Raw genomic sequence first — 21,114 nt, forward strand, 5'->3', positions numbered from 1 at the left:
TTTTATTAAAAAACAAATATATTATAAATTATAATGTATAATAAATCTTTAGCTCTCCAAATAATCCATTTATACTATGTAATAGTTCTAACATATTATCTAGTTCAGTGGCTCTCAACCTTTTTACACAAAATTACCCTCACTTAAATCCAAATAAATAGCAACATTAAAATCATAAACTTAAAAACCAAAAACAAAAAATGTTTATCACATCACGGTACTGAGTAATGTCAAGGCCTATACCATCCTAGAACCACAGACCTAGTGATTTGTATAATAATATGATACTATGCTATTATGACTTTAATAATAATAATTTCTTTACAACAGCAAAAAATAAACCAATTAAAAATGTTTCTTTTGTACTTACATCATTGGCACAACTAGGAGGGAGAGGCAAAGGGGACTTTTGCAACCCTCAAAAAACAAGTCTTTTTCTATTATATTATATTAATTATTTTGAAGTAAAAATTATCAATAAATACAAAATTGTTGTACGACCTATAACTATGCTATTAAATGTTAATAGAGGAGTATAAGAAATAGGTATTTCAGTATTATGTTCCTAGATATAAGCATATAACATAATATTATTATAAAATAATCTTTAGCTTATTGATGTTGATTAATGCTGTATAGAACTGTTCTCAGATACATAGTTAATACTTATTACTTATTTGAGTAACAATAATCATAATACAATTATTTTATAAATTGAAGAAATAAATTAGGATAACGACACTTTTCTTTATCTACAACAGGATGCATGACGGCCTAATGCCTAAGAATGTGAGAGTGCTTACACTGTTTCCTTGTTTATAATATGTTATAACTTATAAAACAAGGTAACAGTTAAATTGTTATAAATAAATATAATTTACTGGACAAAAAATTATGTTAAAATAATTGTGATAGTTTTATTGTTTTAATCTGTTACTGTTTCACTCATATTAACATGATGCACATAAATATACATTTGAAATTATACAGTGTACATTATATACATTATATATTATACAGAGTTAAGGGTCTGGAAATTCTTTACGACCCTGTACAATTTTGTATCCCTCTGTAAAATTTGTACAACTCCAAAAGTATTTGTCTAGTAGTGCATATGTGCTATGATATACATAATAAAGTTCAACAGTATATAAAATATTCAATTTATGATACTTTGATATGCATAGTATAATAATATCGGGCGACCATCTATTCCAAAGCGACAGAGCTCCAGTGCAATGTTGCACCTGTAATTTATCTGGCACTGAATAAAACTATTTTATAGCAAAGTGCATTTGGCTTTACTTATACTGTTACTAAGTATTGAGCACAAATTAAGACATATCACACATATCTTAATTAGTGGTGTTAAGTCACAATCCTTACTTATTTTAGTCAGGATAAGTTAATACCTAACTTGGAAGTTGGAACTCAAAAAAGTCTTGGATCATTTAATATTTGGTTTAATTGGTTAACACTTATGAACATGTAATTATGTCAAATGTCGATAAGCCTTATTCATAAAATTACCTAACCTTTAGCAAAGTAGTTTTAATGTCCATACATAATAAAACCAACACTCATAAAAAATATCTCAATTAAAATACAAACATTTTTTTAAGCTATATACCATTTTTTTATATATTAAATACAACCGAGAACATTTTGATAATTGGATGATACTGTTGAATATAAATATTGAGAGGAAAAATTTGTTTTGTTTTCAACAAAATCGTGGAAAATTAATTGAAAACTTCTCTGGAACATCGTTACAGAACATTGACATTCAATATTTATTCCATTTATTCATGAAAACCAAAGACCAAAGTTAAAAAAATAAAAACAAAAAATTATTTAAACATCCTTGACATTTATTACAAAGGCACATATAACTATAGTAAAACTCCTACTATGTAAATATTGCAACACAAAAATATGCCACTTATAATATCGTGTCCTGTAATTAATACTTTTGCATCAAAATTCACAATAATTAATAACAATAAAACGTTACATTTTCATAGAAAAAAAAACAATACATTCATTTCAATTAGAAAAGACCGGCCATGACTAGAGAGATGGGTATAAAATAGAGAACGGCATTAAGGTGCATTAGTTTTGGTTTTTGGGGAATTTTGTATACAGTCAATAATAGTTAAGATATTGAACAAATAAAAATTAAAGTTTAAAATAAACCACAATGTGTCTTACATAAGATCATAAAGACAGTTGGACACAATATTTTTTTCCATGTGAAAACTTAAACGAAACGAAGCATATTATATTTAATTTTTAATAATACCTACGTAAATCAACCAGTGATACAGTTACGTAAATTGTTATTTAAAACTTAACTAAAATAATCAAATAAACACAATAATTATAAATTAACTGTTGAATGTTAGAACTTATTTACTATTCATTTGTTAAGGAAGTGTACCGTATCTCCCATGAAACAATAAAAAAAAAAAATTAACAAAGTAATAGTACGGCACAATCCTCAAACAAAATAAAAATACTACTTTGAATTTTTTTGAATATCGGGTGCTAAAAATTATGGTGTAATTAACGTGCAATCATAATCATAATATTATGATGATAATAATAATGATAATAATACAAATAATAATGTTAAAAAAATGTTAGGTAAAATAATAAATTAATAAGTGTAAAGAGGAAAAGCAATGAAGAGAAACATAGTTTAAACAACAAATAACACTTATAAATAATCATAAATAGTATTTAACTAGAAGAAAATATAATGTACAAGAAATTCATTTTATCGTTTTTTTTTTTTTTTTTTAATTAGATTTCAGATTATTGGAAATTAATTTGATTCCCCTATACCATTTTAGAAGAAGAATTTAGACTATAATATTTATTTAACTTGGATTTTCAACAATTGTTATAACTGTAACACTTTAAATTAAGCTTGGAATATATAATTTTATTTTGCATCAGCATGTATATTATAGTATGTATATAAACAAAATTTATGATAAACTAGAGATCATTTGGTTTGGATAAAATTGTTTTTGTAAACTCACTAATAGAGGAAATCAATAACACATATGTTGAGTTAATACACGATAATACAATTAAAACTTAAAAAATATGACATACACAATATTAAATAAACTTATAATCCATAATTAAAAATCAAGTGGTTCATTATAATATTAATTATTATTAGGTAATCTATAAATACTGTTATATTTCAAATTGACTCTTAGAATATATTAGGGAAGAATTTGAGGCATCGTTTGTACTTATTTTTAAGCACATAGGACTGATCTCAATCGATCATTTAAATATAAAATAAACATTCACATTATTAAGGTAAAAATATTGTAATCAAGATCTGATTGAAAGACATTAAAACTATTAGGGAAAAAACTTTAAATGTAAATCTGTTTAGCTATGTACCTCACAAAAATCAATTAGAAGAATTTTCTATATTTACTATACAGGGTGATGTATAGGCTTGAATAAATCACTGAAATAGATTCTGGTTGTCCAAATGGAAGACCTATAAATTCTGTCAAGAACAATTAACGACAAAAAAACATTTAATTTCAGAAGTATAAAAATGTTTACATGACAAAACATTTGCAATAAACTTCATGTCGCAACATTGAGTGAGCAAAATACAAAATATTTGAATGTCACTTAAATTACAAAATTATAGATAATCTCATATTATGAGATGATAACACAGCATAAAAAACCATCCAAACAAATAACTTCTCATTGTTTCAATATGTATAATATATTATTCAGTGCTTGAAACACAGCTTCATCAATCACCCTGTATGTATATATATACATATATATAGTTTTAAAAATATATTTATATTTTACTAATAACTGTTATAACTATATATTTACTAGCCATAAAGAAAAATATTGCTCCTACCATATTATTATATCTAACACCATAGGATTATTATTTAAATAAAACCTCAAAATAAATTTAATTAAATTCTAGTTTCAACACTAGATTTAAAAAATCCTTTTTCTGTTTTACATTCCCTTATTGTCACAGTGTTCAAATTAACCGTCACATCAGTAATAAAAACATTATCTACAACTGGATTGCGCGCAAGCCAATACTCTGGTCCAGGGTTTGCCAGTATTGTCTTGTACTGTAAACGCTGAGTAGGAGTTTCAGCAACAGATGCTGTATCTAGTACTTGATGTTGACCTCCAGCTCCTTGAGTTACAGCAGTTGCAGCATCCTCCTGTGGCCTAGCCGGTTCTCCAGATGTTCGAGAACTGATGGGAGCAGCTGCAGCTAAAGTGTCTCTTGACTTTACACTTGTTGGAGTACTTTGAAGTATGGCCGTCAGTGTTAAATGTTGATTTTCTGGAGCTGGAGAAACTTGATTTGTCAAAACTGCGGGGACCGCATGTTCTGACGTTTTTCTTTTAGGAGTTCTTCCACCATCTTGAGTAGGTACTACTGGAGGCAAACTATTGGTGTTTTGAATATTGGGAGGAGATTGTAATTTAGGCACTTTAGAATCTGTCACAGGAGGACTGGTAGTTATAGTAACACCAACTTTACCAGATTCTTTAGATAAAACCTCTGCTTTGCGTTTCACTTTATGAGGTTTAGGTAAAGGTGGAGGGGATTTGGAAGACTGCTTCGGCGTAGATGGAACTACAAGTGAAGGTGCCGGTTTCACCACCGGAACTAACTTTTCTTCTTCTCGTGTATCATTGACTTCTATGACTGGTGTCTTTTTTTCTTCACTTATTTTTTCATCTTTCACTTCAACCTTTACAGCTGCGTTTAACTTTGGCATTTCTGCCAATGAATCATCATCAACTGTGTTAACATAAAAAAAATTAGAAAATCTATTTTTGGACAAACAAAAAGTAATTTATAACTTTTTATATATAATCTTATTTAATAAAAATTGTAGGTATTTTATTTGAGTACATCTGAAACATTTTTAATGTTTGTGCTCTAGCCTACAGTAAGTAAACGAAAGGTAAATTTAGTATTGAAAAAAATATTTTAAATTTTATACCTTTTTATAACATAATTCATTAATTATGAACTAAACTCTAAATCAAAGCATTATCTACAAATTCTAAAAATATGTAGGTATATTGTATAAGCATTATAAGAAAGTTTAATAATTACTTGTTTTATCTTCTTCTGTGTCATCGTCATGTCTAGGTAATAAAGGTGCCCCATTAGTAAACTCTGGAAGCACTTCAGCTTCGTCTTGGCTGTTATAATCAGGTACATCACCATCGGCAGTTTCATCTTCATAGTCACTCCGGATAGGTTCTGTAGTTGGTGTTTCAGTATGTGCCTGGAATTTTCCAAGTATACAAATTAAATACCTATGCATTATACCTAACAAAACTCCCGATTTTGTTTTTGATAACTTACAGTTTGTGTTTTTCTTTTAGGACCTCGTTTATGAGAAGTATTATCTGTACGGGTTTGACTAAAAAAAATATACATATGATACACAGGTATATGAAGAGTTTAATACATTTTAAGGTATCTAAAGTATTTTCATACAAATAAAAAATAAATAAATACCTTTGCTCAAAAATATCAATAAGCCTGGTGTCAATAATATTTTCTTCGGGTTCCCAAGTATTGTGCCTAAATATATTTAAAATTAATTTTAATATCAAGATTAAATAATTTTATATTTATGAAACATACTTAGGTGTCCATCCTTTCCATTTTACATGATATTCAACTCTGCCCTAAAAATATACACAAATATTAACACTAATAAGTACACATGACATAAATAATAACAACATTAACACAGTTTCAATTAAGAACTTAAATATTATACATATAATTTGGTTTAAAATTTAATTTCAAAAATCAGTCATAAAAATTAGGAACGGAAAAATGCATTCAGGAAAAAAGTTTGGGAGGAAAGTCTCTTAAAGAGTTCATAAAACTGATAAAATATACAATTTGGAATATTTTGAATAAAACTTACAAAATCACTCTGTATGAATGTATTTTATGTTAGATTTGTGTGAAAATACGTTAATAAAAATATAAAATCTACTATTCACATATTACCTTGGTATACCTACCCAATATACGTTAGTTGGGTGTGGAAAACCTTAAATAAGATGAAGATAAAGTCTATTATATACCAGATAGAACAACTTTTATTTAGAAAAATACATAGCAGACTGCCTGTCTAACAGGTTGTCTGTAGTGACACAGTATACCGAGTGGTATACCTATCAGAAACTTTGTTATTGGTTGTATTATGTAGTATAAATTATTATATATTAAAATTTAGTAATATTTAAAATTGCTAGTATAAAATTACGTTTTTAAATTAAATATTTTTCTTATTCAGATTTTATACTTAGTAGCATAGACTATAAATATAAATTAAATTAAAATCGAGATGAAAAATACCAAACACATGCTATATTATCAAACAATGGATAGCTTTTAAAATAAGTATTAACTACCTACCTACATATTAAGCTCATGATGAAAATCATGGCGTATAGGTAGATAATAAGTCAATATGATATATTTTAAAGATTTATAACAGAAATCAAAAATTCAAAGAAGAAAATGATTAGAATTCATAATTAGTGGAAGGTTCCAACCAACATTTTCCCTCCATTTACCTATCTGAAATACAAAATTTCTAGCATACCCTTAAAAAAATATGTACCAAGGAACATAAAATTGTACATAGGTACCTACAGTCTATGTGGCACAATTAACAGAATCATTTTGGGTTCTTTCAAAATCAACAATACAATAGGAGTTTATATTTATAAGCTTTACAGCCGGTTGGAATAGTTCATAGCTACTGGCCCGATATGCCTACCCTACCTGGTTGCAGCACTGAGACTACACTCAAACTCAGAATCAAACCACTGTAGCTGATTGAAAATCAACAAATTATTTGGTTTAAATATGTATCTAATTTAGACCGCTTGATGTTGGGTCATCATTTTTTAAGATAAACACCTAAAATAGATAGGTAGTTACCTAAATGATCTTTAAGAGATGTTCTAACAAAGATTAAATTCAAAATATTGGACAAATATCCACTGACCAAGTTATCAGGATTTACTTTCTAATATGTATGAGAATAGCTATAGGTATATTATTCCTGATTTATCTGTCTAAAATATGGGTACCTAATGTAGAGTTGAAAAAAATGATTGTTTGAATTTAAAACACGTGAATTTAAAACACTATTCGTAAACCATTACAAAGGCACTATTAAAGCCCTTAGATATGAAAACTTCCGGAAATTTTAGAATCTGACCCAATTAACTTTAACAACGAAACGATCCTAGACAGGTCGACGAGGGCTCGAAACCTGTGTCGTTCAAATATTAAAAGGTATACCCAGAACGGGTTATCAACCAGGGTACAGACACGACCCGATGACACAAAAATGGGTTACCGAAAGTTCGTAAGTTTGATACGAAAGTAATGGGAGAATCGTGGCCGAGGCCAGATCGACCTGTCTGGCATAGAAGTTCAAAAAGAAGTAAACCGGGAAAAAAAGGGCGCGCAAGCCGTTATCAAAAGTTGATGTTGGGTAGGCCGCGAGGACGAGACGTGTCTCCCGCGTAGGAGGAGGACGAGGTAGACTCACCTTTCTGACACGCTTCTTCATGAGCTTTTCGGCCGCGTACACCCGGTCCCCCATTGGTGAAGATTATCGTGCACACTACGTGACCGACAAACGGCAAAAGTTACGTGGGTCGACGGACACGCGCGGCGACGACGACGACGACGGACGCGGCAAACGGTTAACGGCGACGGCGACGACGACAGCGGTAGTGACGGCGACGTTGACGGACGTCCTCCTCCTGGTGACGGTCGGCAACGGTCAGCGGCGGCGGCAAAGTTAAGTTCAGTAATAATCATAAAAAAAAAAAATAACGAAATTTCAAAATAAAAAAATTCTACATGTGTACACCTAAAAGATTAAATAAAATAACAATATTAAACGATGTTTACGGACGGCGAAATACCGTACACGGCGGACGGTCCATAGCAATTATTCGGTTTCGACACGAAAAATAATAATAAGTAATAACATGTAAACACAACAAATATTTACGTCGCACGCACACGCACGCGAATCACAACGTAAAATGCGGTGTGACCAACCGTATCCGGTGTGTGCCGCGGCCACCACGTTTCGAAACCGGAAAATAAAATAAAAAAGTATTATGTTTTTTAACACGCACGGCAACGATAGCAGACGTGTTGTTGTATTATAATATACCCTACGATTGGTTTGTATGCTGCGCGGGAGACGGTTCACGCGATATTACAATACAATATTTTATATCGATGCCCCGTCGTTGAAACGTTTGTTTTTCGGTTTCGCTAGCAGCTAAAGCGACACGCCGACGACGACCGAACGGATTATTGTTCTGTGACTCTGTGTTACGACTGACGTCGTCGACAACCGTTTTGGGCGGTGCTGTCTCTAATCTGTTTTCTATGTCGCCGCGTACCTATCCTCGGCTGGCCGGTTAGGTGGCGGGTGGACGGGTGGACGGACGGTGCCAAGGAGATTGCGACGGATATTCGCGCGAATCCGACGCAAACTGGTTTTCGCAACACGCCCGTCGCGGCGCCGCCGCGCCGGCAGTACACTTTTACAGTGTTATAATATATCTACCTAATATTATTATATTATTTCTGCATTAGCCCCCTCTTGGAATTTAAACCAAGTCCTTGTAAAAAATACTTTGTCACGTCATGACGGGTTCAATGAGTATAATAATCAATAACTATATAATATCGCATACATTATATTGATACAATATATTTACTAATATTTTGAATGTAAATGGTTGTAATATCCCAATTTTTCCAGAAATACAACGAGACGCACGACAATATTTTATTTCATTTCCCATTGGTTATTTTTCTTGTAAGTTGTATGAGGATAAATAAAATGTACGCGAGATCGACCGTATCACAAAATAGATTCTAGAGCAGTGGCGTAGCCAGGGGGGCTAAGGGGGCTATATCCCCCTCCGGCCTCCATTGACTGTGTTGACTGTGAATTTTATCAAGATCAATATAATATTGTATATTGTATTTGTATTTTTTTGTGAGACTTAGCCCCCCCTTACAAAATTCCTGGCTACGCCTCTGTTCTAGAGTGATTCTTCTAGTGATCTAGAGCAGCGTGGTACTGGGCCGTGAACCAAATAATATTAAATTATATTAATATATATATATTTTCATTATATACCTCATTGTATTTCTGGTTATAATAATATTTATAAATAAATTATATTATAATTGGTTCCTGTTTGTCATTTTTATCGTATTTTATTTTGCGATAAACTTAATCGGTATTTCGTTTTCGTTTGACTAGTTATTCCGCGACAGTGGTTGAGTGTTTATGCGTCGTTATGTCTACTGTGAGTTACTACATACTATTTTTAATTCTTTTATTTCTAATAATTTACGTATAGATGTATATAAATGTATATATATATATTATATGCATACGTAGGTGTGCTACTAGTGGGCCTCAAAGATTTTTTTACAAAATTGGTGGTCCGCATAACTAAAAATGTTGGGAACCGCTGATCTAGAGGTATAGTATAACCAATAAACACGAAATTATCGAATAAGATTAGTGTGTACAATTATTTAAAATATCAATTAATGTGTTTACTTTAGAAATAAATAATAGTTGTATTGTTATTTTTGAGAACTATTTTTAATTACGTCGGTGAAGAGGGTGAGGGTTCCTATGGTTTATTTTGAACTTTGATAGTTTGATCTTCTCGAACTCCAACGCCTGTAACGGCTGTAACTGCTAAAATATCCCAGTTGCGCCCATGTCGGTCACGTTGCGACGTCATACCTAACTTTAAGGGGTAGGGGGGGGGGGGGGGGGGGGTGTGTGTGTGCAAAGTAGCCTTCCCCCGTGACATCGGCCATATTTTTGCAATATTGCAATATTTTTGCCGTATCTATGACAATGTAGAAAAGAAAATATTCACCGCTATTCTAAAAAAAATGTCCAAGAGAAATTAAAGTTTTAGGTTGGACTTGGAGACGCAATAATAATATCATGTTATAAGTACCATAAAGTCTTAAAGTTCAATAAATATAAATAAAAATTTGATAAAAATGTTATATATAATAAGTTACAATAAGTATAATTGTACAAAAGTTATACAAATTATATTTTTTTACTAGACCTCCCCTAATAGAGATCTAAACTACGCCACTGCCTAACCGTATGCGTATGCGTCGTCATTTATATTTAATAATATATTAGTGCAGTATGCACAGTAGGCTGGTGGCTATTGCAACGCCGAGACTGCTGCACTCGGTCGTAGGTATACGCGCGCGCATCGTCGTCGCTGCAGCAAGCCTCGTGGTGTACAACAAGTCTGTAACGAGGGCAGCTGCAGATGTGTCTCAGTTTTTCGGCGCTCATACAATACAATAATACAATGCACGTACGCACGCATAATAATAATATTATAAACCTTCTTCCCTCCGGTTAGTTAAGACGGGCGCCGGCGGTGAAGGGTCGCCATTCGGTAGGGGCTGAAAAGGACAGATGAAACCCTCGGAGCGAGCGCGCGTGTATATGAGTTATCATCGTTCTTCTTGTAGTTTAATAATTTATTTAGGTACCTACCGCCACCGCCGCCGCCGTCGTTAGCAATCCGTCTCGAAGGGCACGTTCTAAGCACAGCAGCTGTATAGGAGGTACCTACCTACCTACCTATAAATATATAATATGATATTATAATATTATATACTTACAATTATGGGTACGACGAGTGTACGACAATAATAAGACATTTTGCCATTGTATTCGGGGGCTCCCCTGTTAGTTGTTACCCGTCCAACCATCCCCCGACCGTTCTTGGCGCATTAAACTCGCGAACCAAACCGGATTTAATTTTAACGACTGTTTTGCGCGTTACCTACGGTGATCAAACGCTGCAATTGTACATCATAATAATATTATAAAAATATTATAATATCAATTAGGTAAAAAATATCACGATGTTATTATGTACCATCCGAGACGATAAACGTCATAATATTATATCGATGTATATACATTTAATATTGTTATTGTGCGAGTAGTGATATTGATTTATCGGGACCAGCCACCCGCGGTTTATAAAATATTATAATATATAATATATATTATGGTTCCTTCGACGCCGCCGCGGCCGGTGTGAACATCGTCCTGGCCGAAGGCAGCCGTACCGGCGTGGCAGACAAAACGCAAGCTGTTCACGTGCCGGAACATCTGCCGCTCTGCCCGTTGCCGCCCGGTGTCTAATCAACTGTTGTCGCGAGTCGCGACGGCCGGACGGACACCCAATGAAATTTCACCGCCAACCGATGCGGCGGCGGCGACGGTCAGCAGGACGTCCGTAAAATAATAATAACACGATACGAGAACATTAACAAAAAAATGGTCTTCTTAAGACCAAAGATGTGGCATGTAGGGGGCGATAACAATATAATAATATGTATATAACATTGTATACGGAGTACGGGCCAAGAGCAACTATTCAATGTACCTATATATTATATAGGTACATAATTAGTATTTTTTATAAACGCCTTTTTTTTTTTTTACACTATCCAAGCCCCCAACTTGTCTACCATACCTACCTAACCGATCTGGCTGCTTCTATTTATTTATTCCATACAAACATATAATATTTATATATAATTACTGCACGCGCAGGGGCACCACTATAATGGGCAGAAAATGCCGAGTGTGATTTCTTTTTTTTGAGAACTGATTGACTACGTTGCAAATTTTTAAAAAGACCTCCTCACACATTTTACGCGTAAAAAATAAGAAACGATAATAAAGAACGATCAATGGTTTTTTATTGATATTATACCAGCCATCATCGGCAGCAGGAAATAATAGGGTATTGTATTTGGTGTTTGATTTTATAGCACTTATAAACGTATAAATGTGCTATTATAATATTTATAATACATATTTTTATTTCCTTAAGAGGATGTCAAGCGCACTGTTTGTTTTCTGTCTCTGTCCCACGCGCTATATAATAATATAGATAAAATGCATTCACACAAAATCATTTTTTTTATGTTTTTTTGTACCTAATCATTCATTATAAAAATGATAGAGAATAATATATGAGGGTATAACGTATCGATTTGTCTAAATATTGTCTTAATGTCTTAAAACAATTTAAAATCCATTTGAATGTCCAATTTTTTATTTTAGTCAAATAATAATAAAATATTAAACCGATACGTCAAACACTCAAAAATATTATCCTTTATAATTTTACTCTGCAATCATATAAAAAAATTATAAAAAAAAATAGTTTTACGTGATGAATGCATTTTATGTATAGTATTGTAATAACGTAAAAGTAAGATAAATATATAAAAACGACTCTTGTCGATAGTTATATTAAAATCGGATATTAAGAACCTGTATGATTCTCTACACTTATTAGTGCTGGAGAATAATATCAGATGCAAATATAAAAATAATTACGCTATTTTCTCTCCAGGTGTTCGGAAGGCTTTTTAGATAGTGTATTCGAGAATTTGATCAAATACACGGTACAATAATTGTGTGTAAAAAATACTCATAATATAATATCTGCAATTAATATAAAATATTATATTAAATGCCTTACTTGACTCGCAGATATCTCTGGGTTATGCTGTAGCAGTTTTAGGTGACACAAAGTAATACTTCAAAAAACATAAATCGAAATAATAAACACAATGCTCGTCACAAGTAGTCCAGTTGTCACTTGTCCCTCATATTAGAATTCGGCATAGGAACTAGGAAGGTTGTTACTTAGATGATTGGTGCTCATGCACTGATAAAAGCGACGACACAGATATGCTGCAAACGATTTTATCAAAGGTTTTTGTGCATCCCGGAACTAGATTTCTCTTCGGCGGCAAAGACCTTTTTTGACCAGTCCTTTTCTTTGGCGCCAATGCGCCATATAAGACTACGCTCTAATGTAGTAGCAAGTGCGGTCCCGATTTCTTAATTAGTGGTCGTATAATACAGATCGTACCTTTTAGTCGGTGACAATGCCACAATGGTTTTATTGGGATGTCCGATTTCTACGAACGAAGGTCTGGCCGTTCTATTACATTTTATTTTATTTGTTATAATGATGTGTAAGCATAATATAACTTACTATAGTATGATGCACGTGGGTCTGGGAGAAACAATAAAAATTGCGCCGACATCCTCCAAAATAGGAATCATGAAAAACTACTCTAAAAGTATGTGCAGTTAAAGTGGTATGCACAAAAGCACATAGCACATCCATCACAAAAGAATTGTTAAGCTTTCTCTACTATATTATTTTTGTTATTATCTTAAAAATAATTCGCAAATGCACATTGTACATAAATACCTAAGTAATATCAGTATCATCGTATAAACAAATTAAAAACACATAATTCGTCTGATAGAAAATTAAATATAATTTATTCTACTATGTTTATACTTTATAATAATATAAATCATGATATAAATAATATTATTATTTATTAGTTTTACTAAAACAGTGGATAAAATAAAAAAAAATTCAACTATAAATTTAACGCGTACTTAACTCATTAATTTTTATTTTTCAATCTCAAAACTCCCGAACTGCCCTAATTATACCTCTGGGAAAATTCCGGCGAGCATAGCTAATTCATAATATAATGATTGTAAGCTAATTAAATTATGGTGACGCAAAAAAAAAAACAACAGTACGTATTTAAAGTATAAACATCTCAAATCTTAACGAGTTTAAATGAAAATATGTACTTATACATTGTGACGATATGGCGATGAGTAGGTTCATTTTTAAATTGGTTTATTTTTTATCAAGTTTAATTATATTACCTAATTATAGTTATTAATTTAATTATACGTTATTGACGGTGTAAAACTTTTACCGATTAAAACATATAACAACTAGATATTTATATGTTAGTAATAGATGTATATAGCGTTGATATGATAAGTGTATCAGTAGTTGCTTATATAAAGGGTCAAAAGGTAACAGAGCATGCGCTACCGTGTTTGGGAAACTCCCAAAATTGATTGTTTCGCCCCAGTTTTATATTTTCTCCTCGAAATTCTTCATAACACAACAAGTGTTTTTGTAGACAACATCAGCTACAATCTGAAAAATATGTTTCTTCAATTATGTATTTACCCTCCTTTACGACGACCAAAACACAACAATTATTGCAATTCGACTTTAATTGCTTGATAATTATCTACAACGCAAATACATTTAATGATGAAAAAGGTAAGTTATGATAATAATACGATACGTTTAATCTATATAAACCGATGCTTAAATACAATTCATAGCCAGATGTTATGTATACAATATACATATTATTATATATAATATATAATATATATGTTTATGTAACATACAATTATATACACAATATATAAACATAATAATATAATATCACTAATTGACTTATAATTATTTGTATTTACTTTTGGCAATTGGTTGTACATGTATGAATATACTTGGTATAGTATTCGTTTTTACAACATTTCAAACAACTAAATCAAATATTATTTTATTTTTAATATTATTCTTATCAATTATTACCTACTTATAAAATGCATTGTATTTTAATAGTTACAACTTCAATGCATTTACCCTGAGTACAATATGCAGTGTTTTATTTTTTGTTTTAAACTGTTTTTTGTAATATTTCATATTTAGTTAATACTTAATAGTAATTCTAAAATGTAAAGCTTATTTGAAATAGGTACCAAACACAAACGTTTATACTTTTTAGACACCAGCTGATGTGTCATAATAATTCATAACATGTAGATTGTAGGCAATAGGCATGTCTTACGTGCTAGGGCACAACTAATATTTAATTGTAATTTATAATTTTATATGTTACCTTTATTGTTTATGTCGTTTATAAACGTTTCGTATTACATTATAATACATTAATACAATATGTATATTTTAGCAAATATTTTGTTGAGAAATTATTACCCGACCATTATTATGTATATTTTTGAAGGTTATAGGTATAGTATAAATAAACTATTTAGGAATTTAAAACTTATGACATTATTTTACGAATTAAGATAAAAAATATGTTAACAAACTGCAATTGATGTAATAAATTACAACCTACCTATATTAAATTATACCGTATTGATTGTAGATTTGTAGTGACAATATTCATAATTTATTTAACAAATTCTAACTTTTTTATCTTATTATTTAAATAAATATTCATAAAAAATTAGTATAATATGTATTAAATATTAATGTTTGATTTGTTAATTTGATTGATAACTCACTAAAACTACATTAATTTTTAGATAAAAACACCGGTGTTAGCGATGTCACTACATGACAACATAAGTGACGACGTATTCGAAAGCATCGAAGAGGCTGAAGTTAACCAAAACACCAAAAACCTATCCACTACAGACCCGAATTATGATAAAAGGCCTTCGACGACTGGGTACAGGGATTATAAGCCCCCAAGTACCACAAGAAAGCCTTCGGATCCATCCTTAAAAATTGTACACAAGGTGAAAAAATATATTTATTTAAAAACTTTTGTACAAAGTTCTTAATAGTATTCAAATATTAAAAATAAATGAACTATGGAAAACAAATATTATTTATTTATCCCTTTTCGTAAAATAATAACTTTTAATAATAGGTATACCAACATTACCGACATCTTACATCGGTATTACATTATAACAGAAATTTAGGTATTTAGATTGGAAAATATGTTGCAATTACTATTTTTAAACGTTATTGACATACATAAAATATAGATATGCATTATACATAATATGTTCTTATTTTAAAGTTAAAATAACTTTGCTAATTAATATTCATATTTCAGACTATTTTATTAGGCGACAGTGGAGTGGGGAAAACATCACTATTGGTCAAATTTGACACTGGAAAATTTCAGACTGGGAACTTTTCTGCTACCGTCGGTATAGGTTTTACAGTAAGTACAATAAACATTGAACGATTAAACTATATTTTGATATTGAAATTTAAAGTGAATAGTCTTTATTTATATATTAAGAATTTTATTATATTATAATTATTATTGCCACCATAATACTCGCGTCTTAGGTAGGTACATTATAATATGGGTAAATAATATCACTGTTGTATTCAATTATTTGTATTGTATATGGGTTGAGCACTTAAGCCTATGGTCAGTATACATACGCTGATGACCCAATATGATTTAATATGCCTATATATACTGTATTATTCTAATCATTTATAAATTTAATAATTATTTTGCATACCTATACTAAAAGTACAACAAGTCAATAAGATTATACAATTACTATTATTTTTATTTTAGATTCTGAGTGGAACGATGAATGTATTGATTTTACAATGATGTAATATTTAAAATTTATTTAAAAAAAAGGTCAAAATTGAAAATTCTCAATACTTTTTAAAATAATTGAAAAAAAATTTCCAAATCAACATTTGTTAAAATGTTTATATTGTTATAAAAATAATTGTTTGGCAACCTAGGTTACCTATACTTGAAGGCTTTTTTATTTTTATTACTTTTATTTTTAAATGTTTTTTAACTGTTTATTATACATTATTGTATTGTATTTTTTTTCTGATAATGTCATATTGTGGCATATTAAGGCAACGCTAAAACTTATTTGAATTTTTTTTTGTAATTTTGAACTTATTAATTTGGTTTTTTTCTATAAGTGTATCAAAATATTTAAATATTAATATTAATGCCTCTTTGTCTACTATATATTAGTATAGTAATATTATATAATATATGTTTTGACATTATCTAAGGAGCATTTCTTATAGGCTTATATACGTATATCTTATTGCATATTTTTCAAAACATCGATATTCGATGAACACAAATATATTTGGATGTGTAAATGTGTAATGTAGTCTATAAAACGTATTATACCGTCGAAATTTTGAAAGCCTGACAGCTATAATTATAGTAGTTCGCATAATAGTCGTCGTTGTTATTATTACAATAAATAATATTATAATTTATAGATGTCTATCGTCTATGATAGACACAAGATACATATTAAAATGGTACCTAAATATTAATCGGGATGCAACTCGAATATAACGCATAACTCAGGCGGCAATTTGGATTAGATCCCGATTAGTTGTCTTCGGGACGCAATTAGTATGCAGCCGAAAACCATGATATATATATAATAAGTCAACGATTCTGATTTCTGAGAGTGAGATCAGATTATACGAAAATGTTTTAAACTTAAATAAATCACACTTGCATTGTATTCACTTCGCTCCGTTATATCTTATATGTTTTACAAGATTTTCTTAAAAAAAATATAGGTAGGTACTGACATTTTTAAAACATCTGTCAAATGTTGAAACGTCAGCCCTGCATTTGGCCTTTTAAATCATACTAACAAAAATATTTTTCACTATTGTCAAACCATATTTCCTAAACTCTGATTTTAAAATTAATATATTTTAATAAATACATTTTAGGGAACGTTATTCACAGTTAAGTTGGTGCCTACTATACATAGTACCCACAGGCGGAAATCCATTGGAATTTCTGGGGGGCTAAATTAACTAAAAAAAAAACCTTTTTCAATTAATATGATGGAAATCGAAACATAAACCTCATTGAGTCGACTATTTTATTAAATTGAATCATAACACATTTAACAGCCTGTAAGTACAGATAAATACAACAACGAAATATCATTAAAAGAATATAATTTATTCAAATTATTGTAAAAAAATCGTTCTATTTTTTTTGCAAATTTGTTAATTATGCTGTCATTGTCAATATGTTTTACAATATCCTTTTCAATATTAAGAATTACAATTGTGTTAAAACGATTTTGAAGTAGTAGATAAGTAGTAGATCTATAGTACATAGATGTTATTATATCATTGATGATGAATAGTATCAAACACGGGCTATGTATATCTAAGTATAGTATCAAAATAATCATAATAAATGATAATACGTTTGTATTATCAGATTCTAAGCATTATTTACCAAGCGTTAAATCAGAGTCCTATTGAGCCCTCAAAATTACGACATATTGTAATCTAAAATTTTTTTTTATAATAATATAATATACTATACAATTAGTAAATTTATATCATATATTTTCACATGAAATACAACATAATTTGGGGGGCTGAGTTTTGGGGCTACTACCACATTTCCACCTATGATAGTACTTACTATATAAATGTAGTGTATCTAAGTTATATATAATATAATTTAATGAAAATAGTATTTTTCAATACTTTTAATCATACAATTATTTCATAGTTATTTAACTTAAATAAATAATTTATTATTAGTGACCTTTTTTATTTTTGAAGGGATCATAGTTTAACATTTTTGAATTATAATGATTTTAGATTCTGAGCGTAACAATGATGTGATATTTGTGTGTGTCATCAGTTTTTTACTGTAATTCAAAAATGAATAACTGTATTATACAGACTTCACTTTTCAACAAATATTTATATTGGCATTTTCTAGACATGATATAATTTTGAAAATATGTTTGCTCCTTTTGTGATGTTTATATACATTTGAAGTTTTCGACTTTTTTTGAATTTATGTATAATGAAATTTTTGTTTGTGACTAAGGAAGTTTGAAAATAGAATGCAAAGTTTTTTTACAAGAATTAAAAAAAAAAAGTTTAATGTAACGCCACATAAAAATTGTATGAGTGATTTCAGATCAAATTTTGACGATAGGTATTGTAAAAATATTCACACAATAAAGTCATATGATTTTTGTTAGCTTGATGTAATTAAAAAAATATTAACCCTAGAAAATTGAAACATATTACATTATGGCTTAAATGCCTTAAATTATAACTTTCTAAACACAATGAAGATTTCAAAATATTTAAACTAATTTTAAGCTATTTATACACGAATCTATTCACAATGTTCTACGGCAGGTATACGCCGGACGCCGATATTAACTTATAAGTTTATGACAGCCAACTGGCAACAAGTAACAACTAGTAATATTATATGAAATAATAGTAATAGTAATAATATTAATATTGTATAATAATTCGATTAGTTGTTGGCATAATCAATGTTAGTTTAACTTACCACGTATTAGTATATTATTACAAATAGAAAAATAAATCACAAACAGCAATATAAATTTACTATAAAATGTCCTTAGAATACGTATATAGGCTGACGGACCGTCTCCGATCAGATTTGTTTTTCATATGTAATTATTTATTTATTTATTAATGGAATACAGAATTGAGTCCAATATAGTTAAATAAGGTACAAATTGGTTGACATTAACTCAGCCATGTGTGGTTAGACATAAGCTATCTGATATCTTATTCACTTATGATCTTCTTAATAATAATATTGATTGTCCTGATTTATTAAGTAAGATGAGTATTTTTACTCACAATTATTCGATTAGAAATTCAAATTTATTTTTCTGTAACTATTTAAAAAAAAATGAGCTCTGATTCTTTTTTCCCGAGAGGGATTTTGCTATGTAGTCTAATTTGTAATGATGTCGATTTCTTTTTATGTCCCGCGAATGTTTTAAAACAAAAGCTCTATTTATATTTTCAAATTAAAATCCATTATTATATGTGTCACATTATTATGTCTCAGTACCTACTTAATCTAAACTAAAATATCATTGTATGTATTATTTTATTTTTGGTTGTTCTAGATTATTGTTATTTGTTTCTGTATAAGGGCTTGTCCGGAAAAAAACTCAATAAATAAATGAATAAATGTTAACATGTTATAAAATACTAAAGTAACAGATATTTCAAACTAAATGAAATTATGGATCTTCGGTAAGTTCCATGATACGAACGAAAAGCCTCGCGTTTTTCAAATAATTAGCAGACTGGAGAGGTATAAGAAATGGGATAGTGTTTTACGAGTGCTGCGGTTTGGTACTTTAAAATTAATGAGAGAAAGAATAGAGTGAGAATCAATGGAATCAGAGATGGGTTTTTGAAGGAATGAAACGTTGGGAGCATGTCGGCGATCTACAACGAATGCTAAATAATTAAGCTTATGGAGAACTGGACCATGACCGTGAGCTGGTGAGCAAGGTATACATTTAATGTAATACTAGCAAAAAATAAAAATGTACATTGAGCACGTTCCAGTATGTATTACCTATCAGCAACAGTCTAAGGGTTCCATATAAGTAGAGACCGGATTTATATGCGTTTAAAATCTTGAAAATAAGATGCTTCTATGCTCTACAATTTCATCAAAATAATCTTTTATATTCAAAAATATTATTTTATGAAAAAATATTCTTTTTCATAAAAATGTATTAAACACTGAAAAAACAAATAAAAATAAACAGTTAGATATATTTAATCTATAATATGGTGATATACTGCCATACTGGTGTAGTGGTGTACCTATATATTTAACTGTTGTAACACAAACTTATGAATTAAAAAATAATAATACTAAAACAAAAAATAAAAAATAATTGCATATAGTTAATTAACAGAATAATATTATGTTTTAAAATAATTAAAACTTAAATAATTCAGCCTTATGAACTCAAAAAATAATAATAATAACGAGTTTTAAATAATAAAAATAAAAAATTTTTTATTATCTATTAGATTTTTATAAGATATTCAAATTTGAACCCAATATGGCAATATATTCCTAAAACATGTTTTTACAAAATATTCTTTTTTATGCGATAAAAAATGTTGTATAATATCATAGGTAAATGAATCGTCGAGAAAGCTTATCCAATTGGAGCTGCATACTCTCAGTAAATATATGTAAAAACATAAAAATCCGGTCTCTACATATAAGTAAATAACTGACTCATATTCTAATATTGGTCAGACAGGTGCACAGTATAATTATTATAGTGATTTGGGTGTAGAAAGCTTTAATTCTCAAGCGTTTTGTTTAATGAGACTTAATAACTTAAGGGCCCAAGTACTGGTATTTATATGGATTTTGGAACTAAGATATGAGACAAATGTGAGCCACAAGCCGTGTATACAGTGTGTCTAGCAGATTGATGA

General features: G+C 29.9%; 2 protein-coding genes across 9 annotated transcripts in view; one reads left to right on the forward strand and one right to left on the reverse strand.

Moving 5' to 3' along the window:
* Positions 1–1,785: 1,785 nt before the first annotated feature.
* On the reverse strand, positions 1,786–8,431 carry LOC132945885 (chromobox protein homolog 2). The gene is made up of 6 exons (XM_061015688.1): positions 7,632–8,431; positions 5,693–5,736; positions 5,564–5,629; positions 5,408–5,465; positions 5,153–5,327; positions 1,786–4,831 (listed from the first exon to the last, which is right to left on the reverse strand). The coding sequence occupies exons 1-6, from the start codon at positions 7,683–7,685 to the stop codon at positions 3,978–3,980; spliced, it is 1,251 nt and encodes a 416-aa protein (XP_060871671.1). The 5' UTR covers positions 7,686–8,431; the 3' UTR covers positions 1,786–3,977.
* Positions 8,432–9,400: 969 nt separating this feature from the next.
* LOC132945886 (ras-related protein Rab-37) overlaps positions 9,401–21,114 on the forward strand; it is a 29,231-nt gene continuing 17,517 nt past the window's right edge. For 2 of the 8 annotated variants that reach the window (XM_061015692.1, XM_061015691.1), the window contains exons 1-3: positions 9,453–9,605; positions 15,378–15,593; positions 15,920–16,030. In XM_061015692.1, the coding sequence (XP_060871675.1) occupies positions 9,582–9,605; positions 15,378–15,593; positions 15,920–16,030 (351 nt within the window). In that variant the 5' untranslated portion in view covers positions 9,453–9,581. Of the gene's footprint in view, positions 9,427–9,452; positions 9,606–13,515; positions 14,317–14,532; positions 14,556–15,377; positions 15,594–15,919; positions 16,031–21,114 lie in introns of those variants that run through there. The other 6 variants (XM_061015690.1, XM_061015694.1, XM_061015689.1 and 3 more) reach the window with 6 other exon arrangements.

Source organism: Metopolophium dirhodum, chromosome 5, assembly GCF_019925205.1.
Source record: "Metopolophium dirhodum isolate CAU chromosome 5, ASM1992520v1, whole genome shotgun sequence".
Taxonomy (NCBI): domain Eukaryota; kingdom Metazoa; phylum Arthropoda; class Insecta; order Hemiptera; family Aphididae; genus Metopolophium; species Metopolophium dirhodum.

Coding starts and splice junctions, on each gene's coding strand:
- LOC132945885 (XM_061015688.1), bottom strand. CDS start 7,685: ATGGGGGACCGGGTGTACGCGGCCGAAAAGCTCATGAAGAAGCGTGTC. Junction 5,630..5,692: donor TGGAAAGGATGGACACCTAA/GTATGTTTCATA, acceptor AAATATATTTAG/GCACAATACTTGGGAACCCG. Junction 4,832..5,152: donor CACAGAAGAAGATAAAACAA/GTAATTATTAAA, acceptor ATGTTAACACAG/TTGATGATGATTCATTGGCA.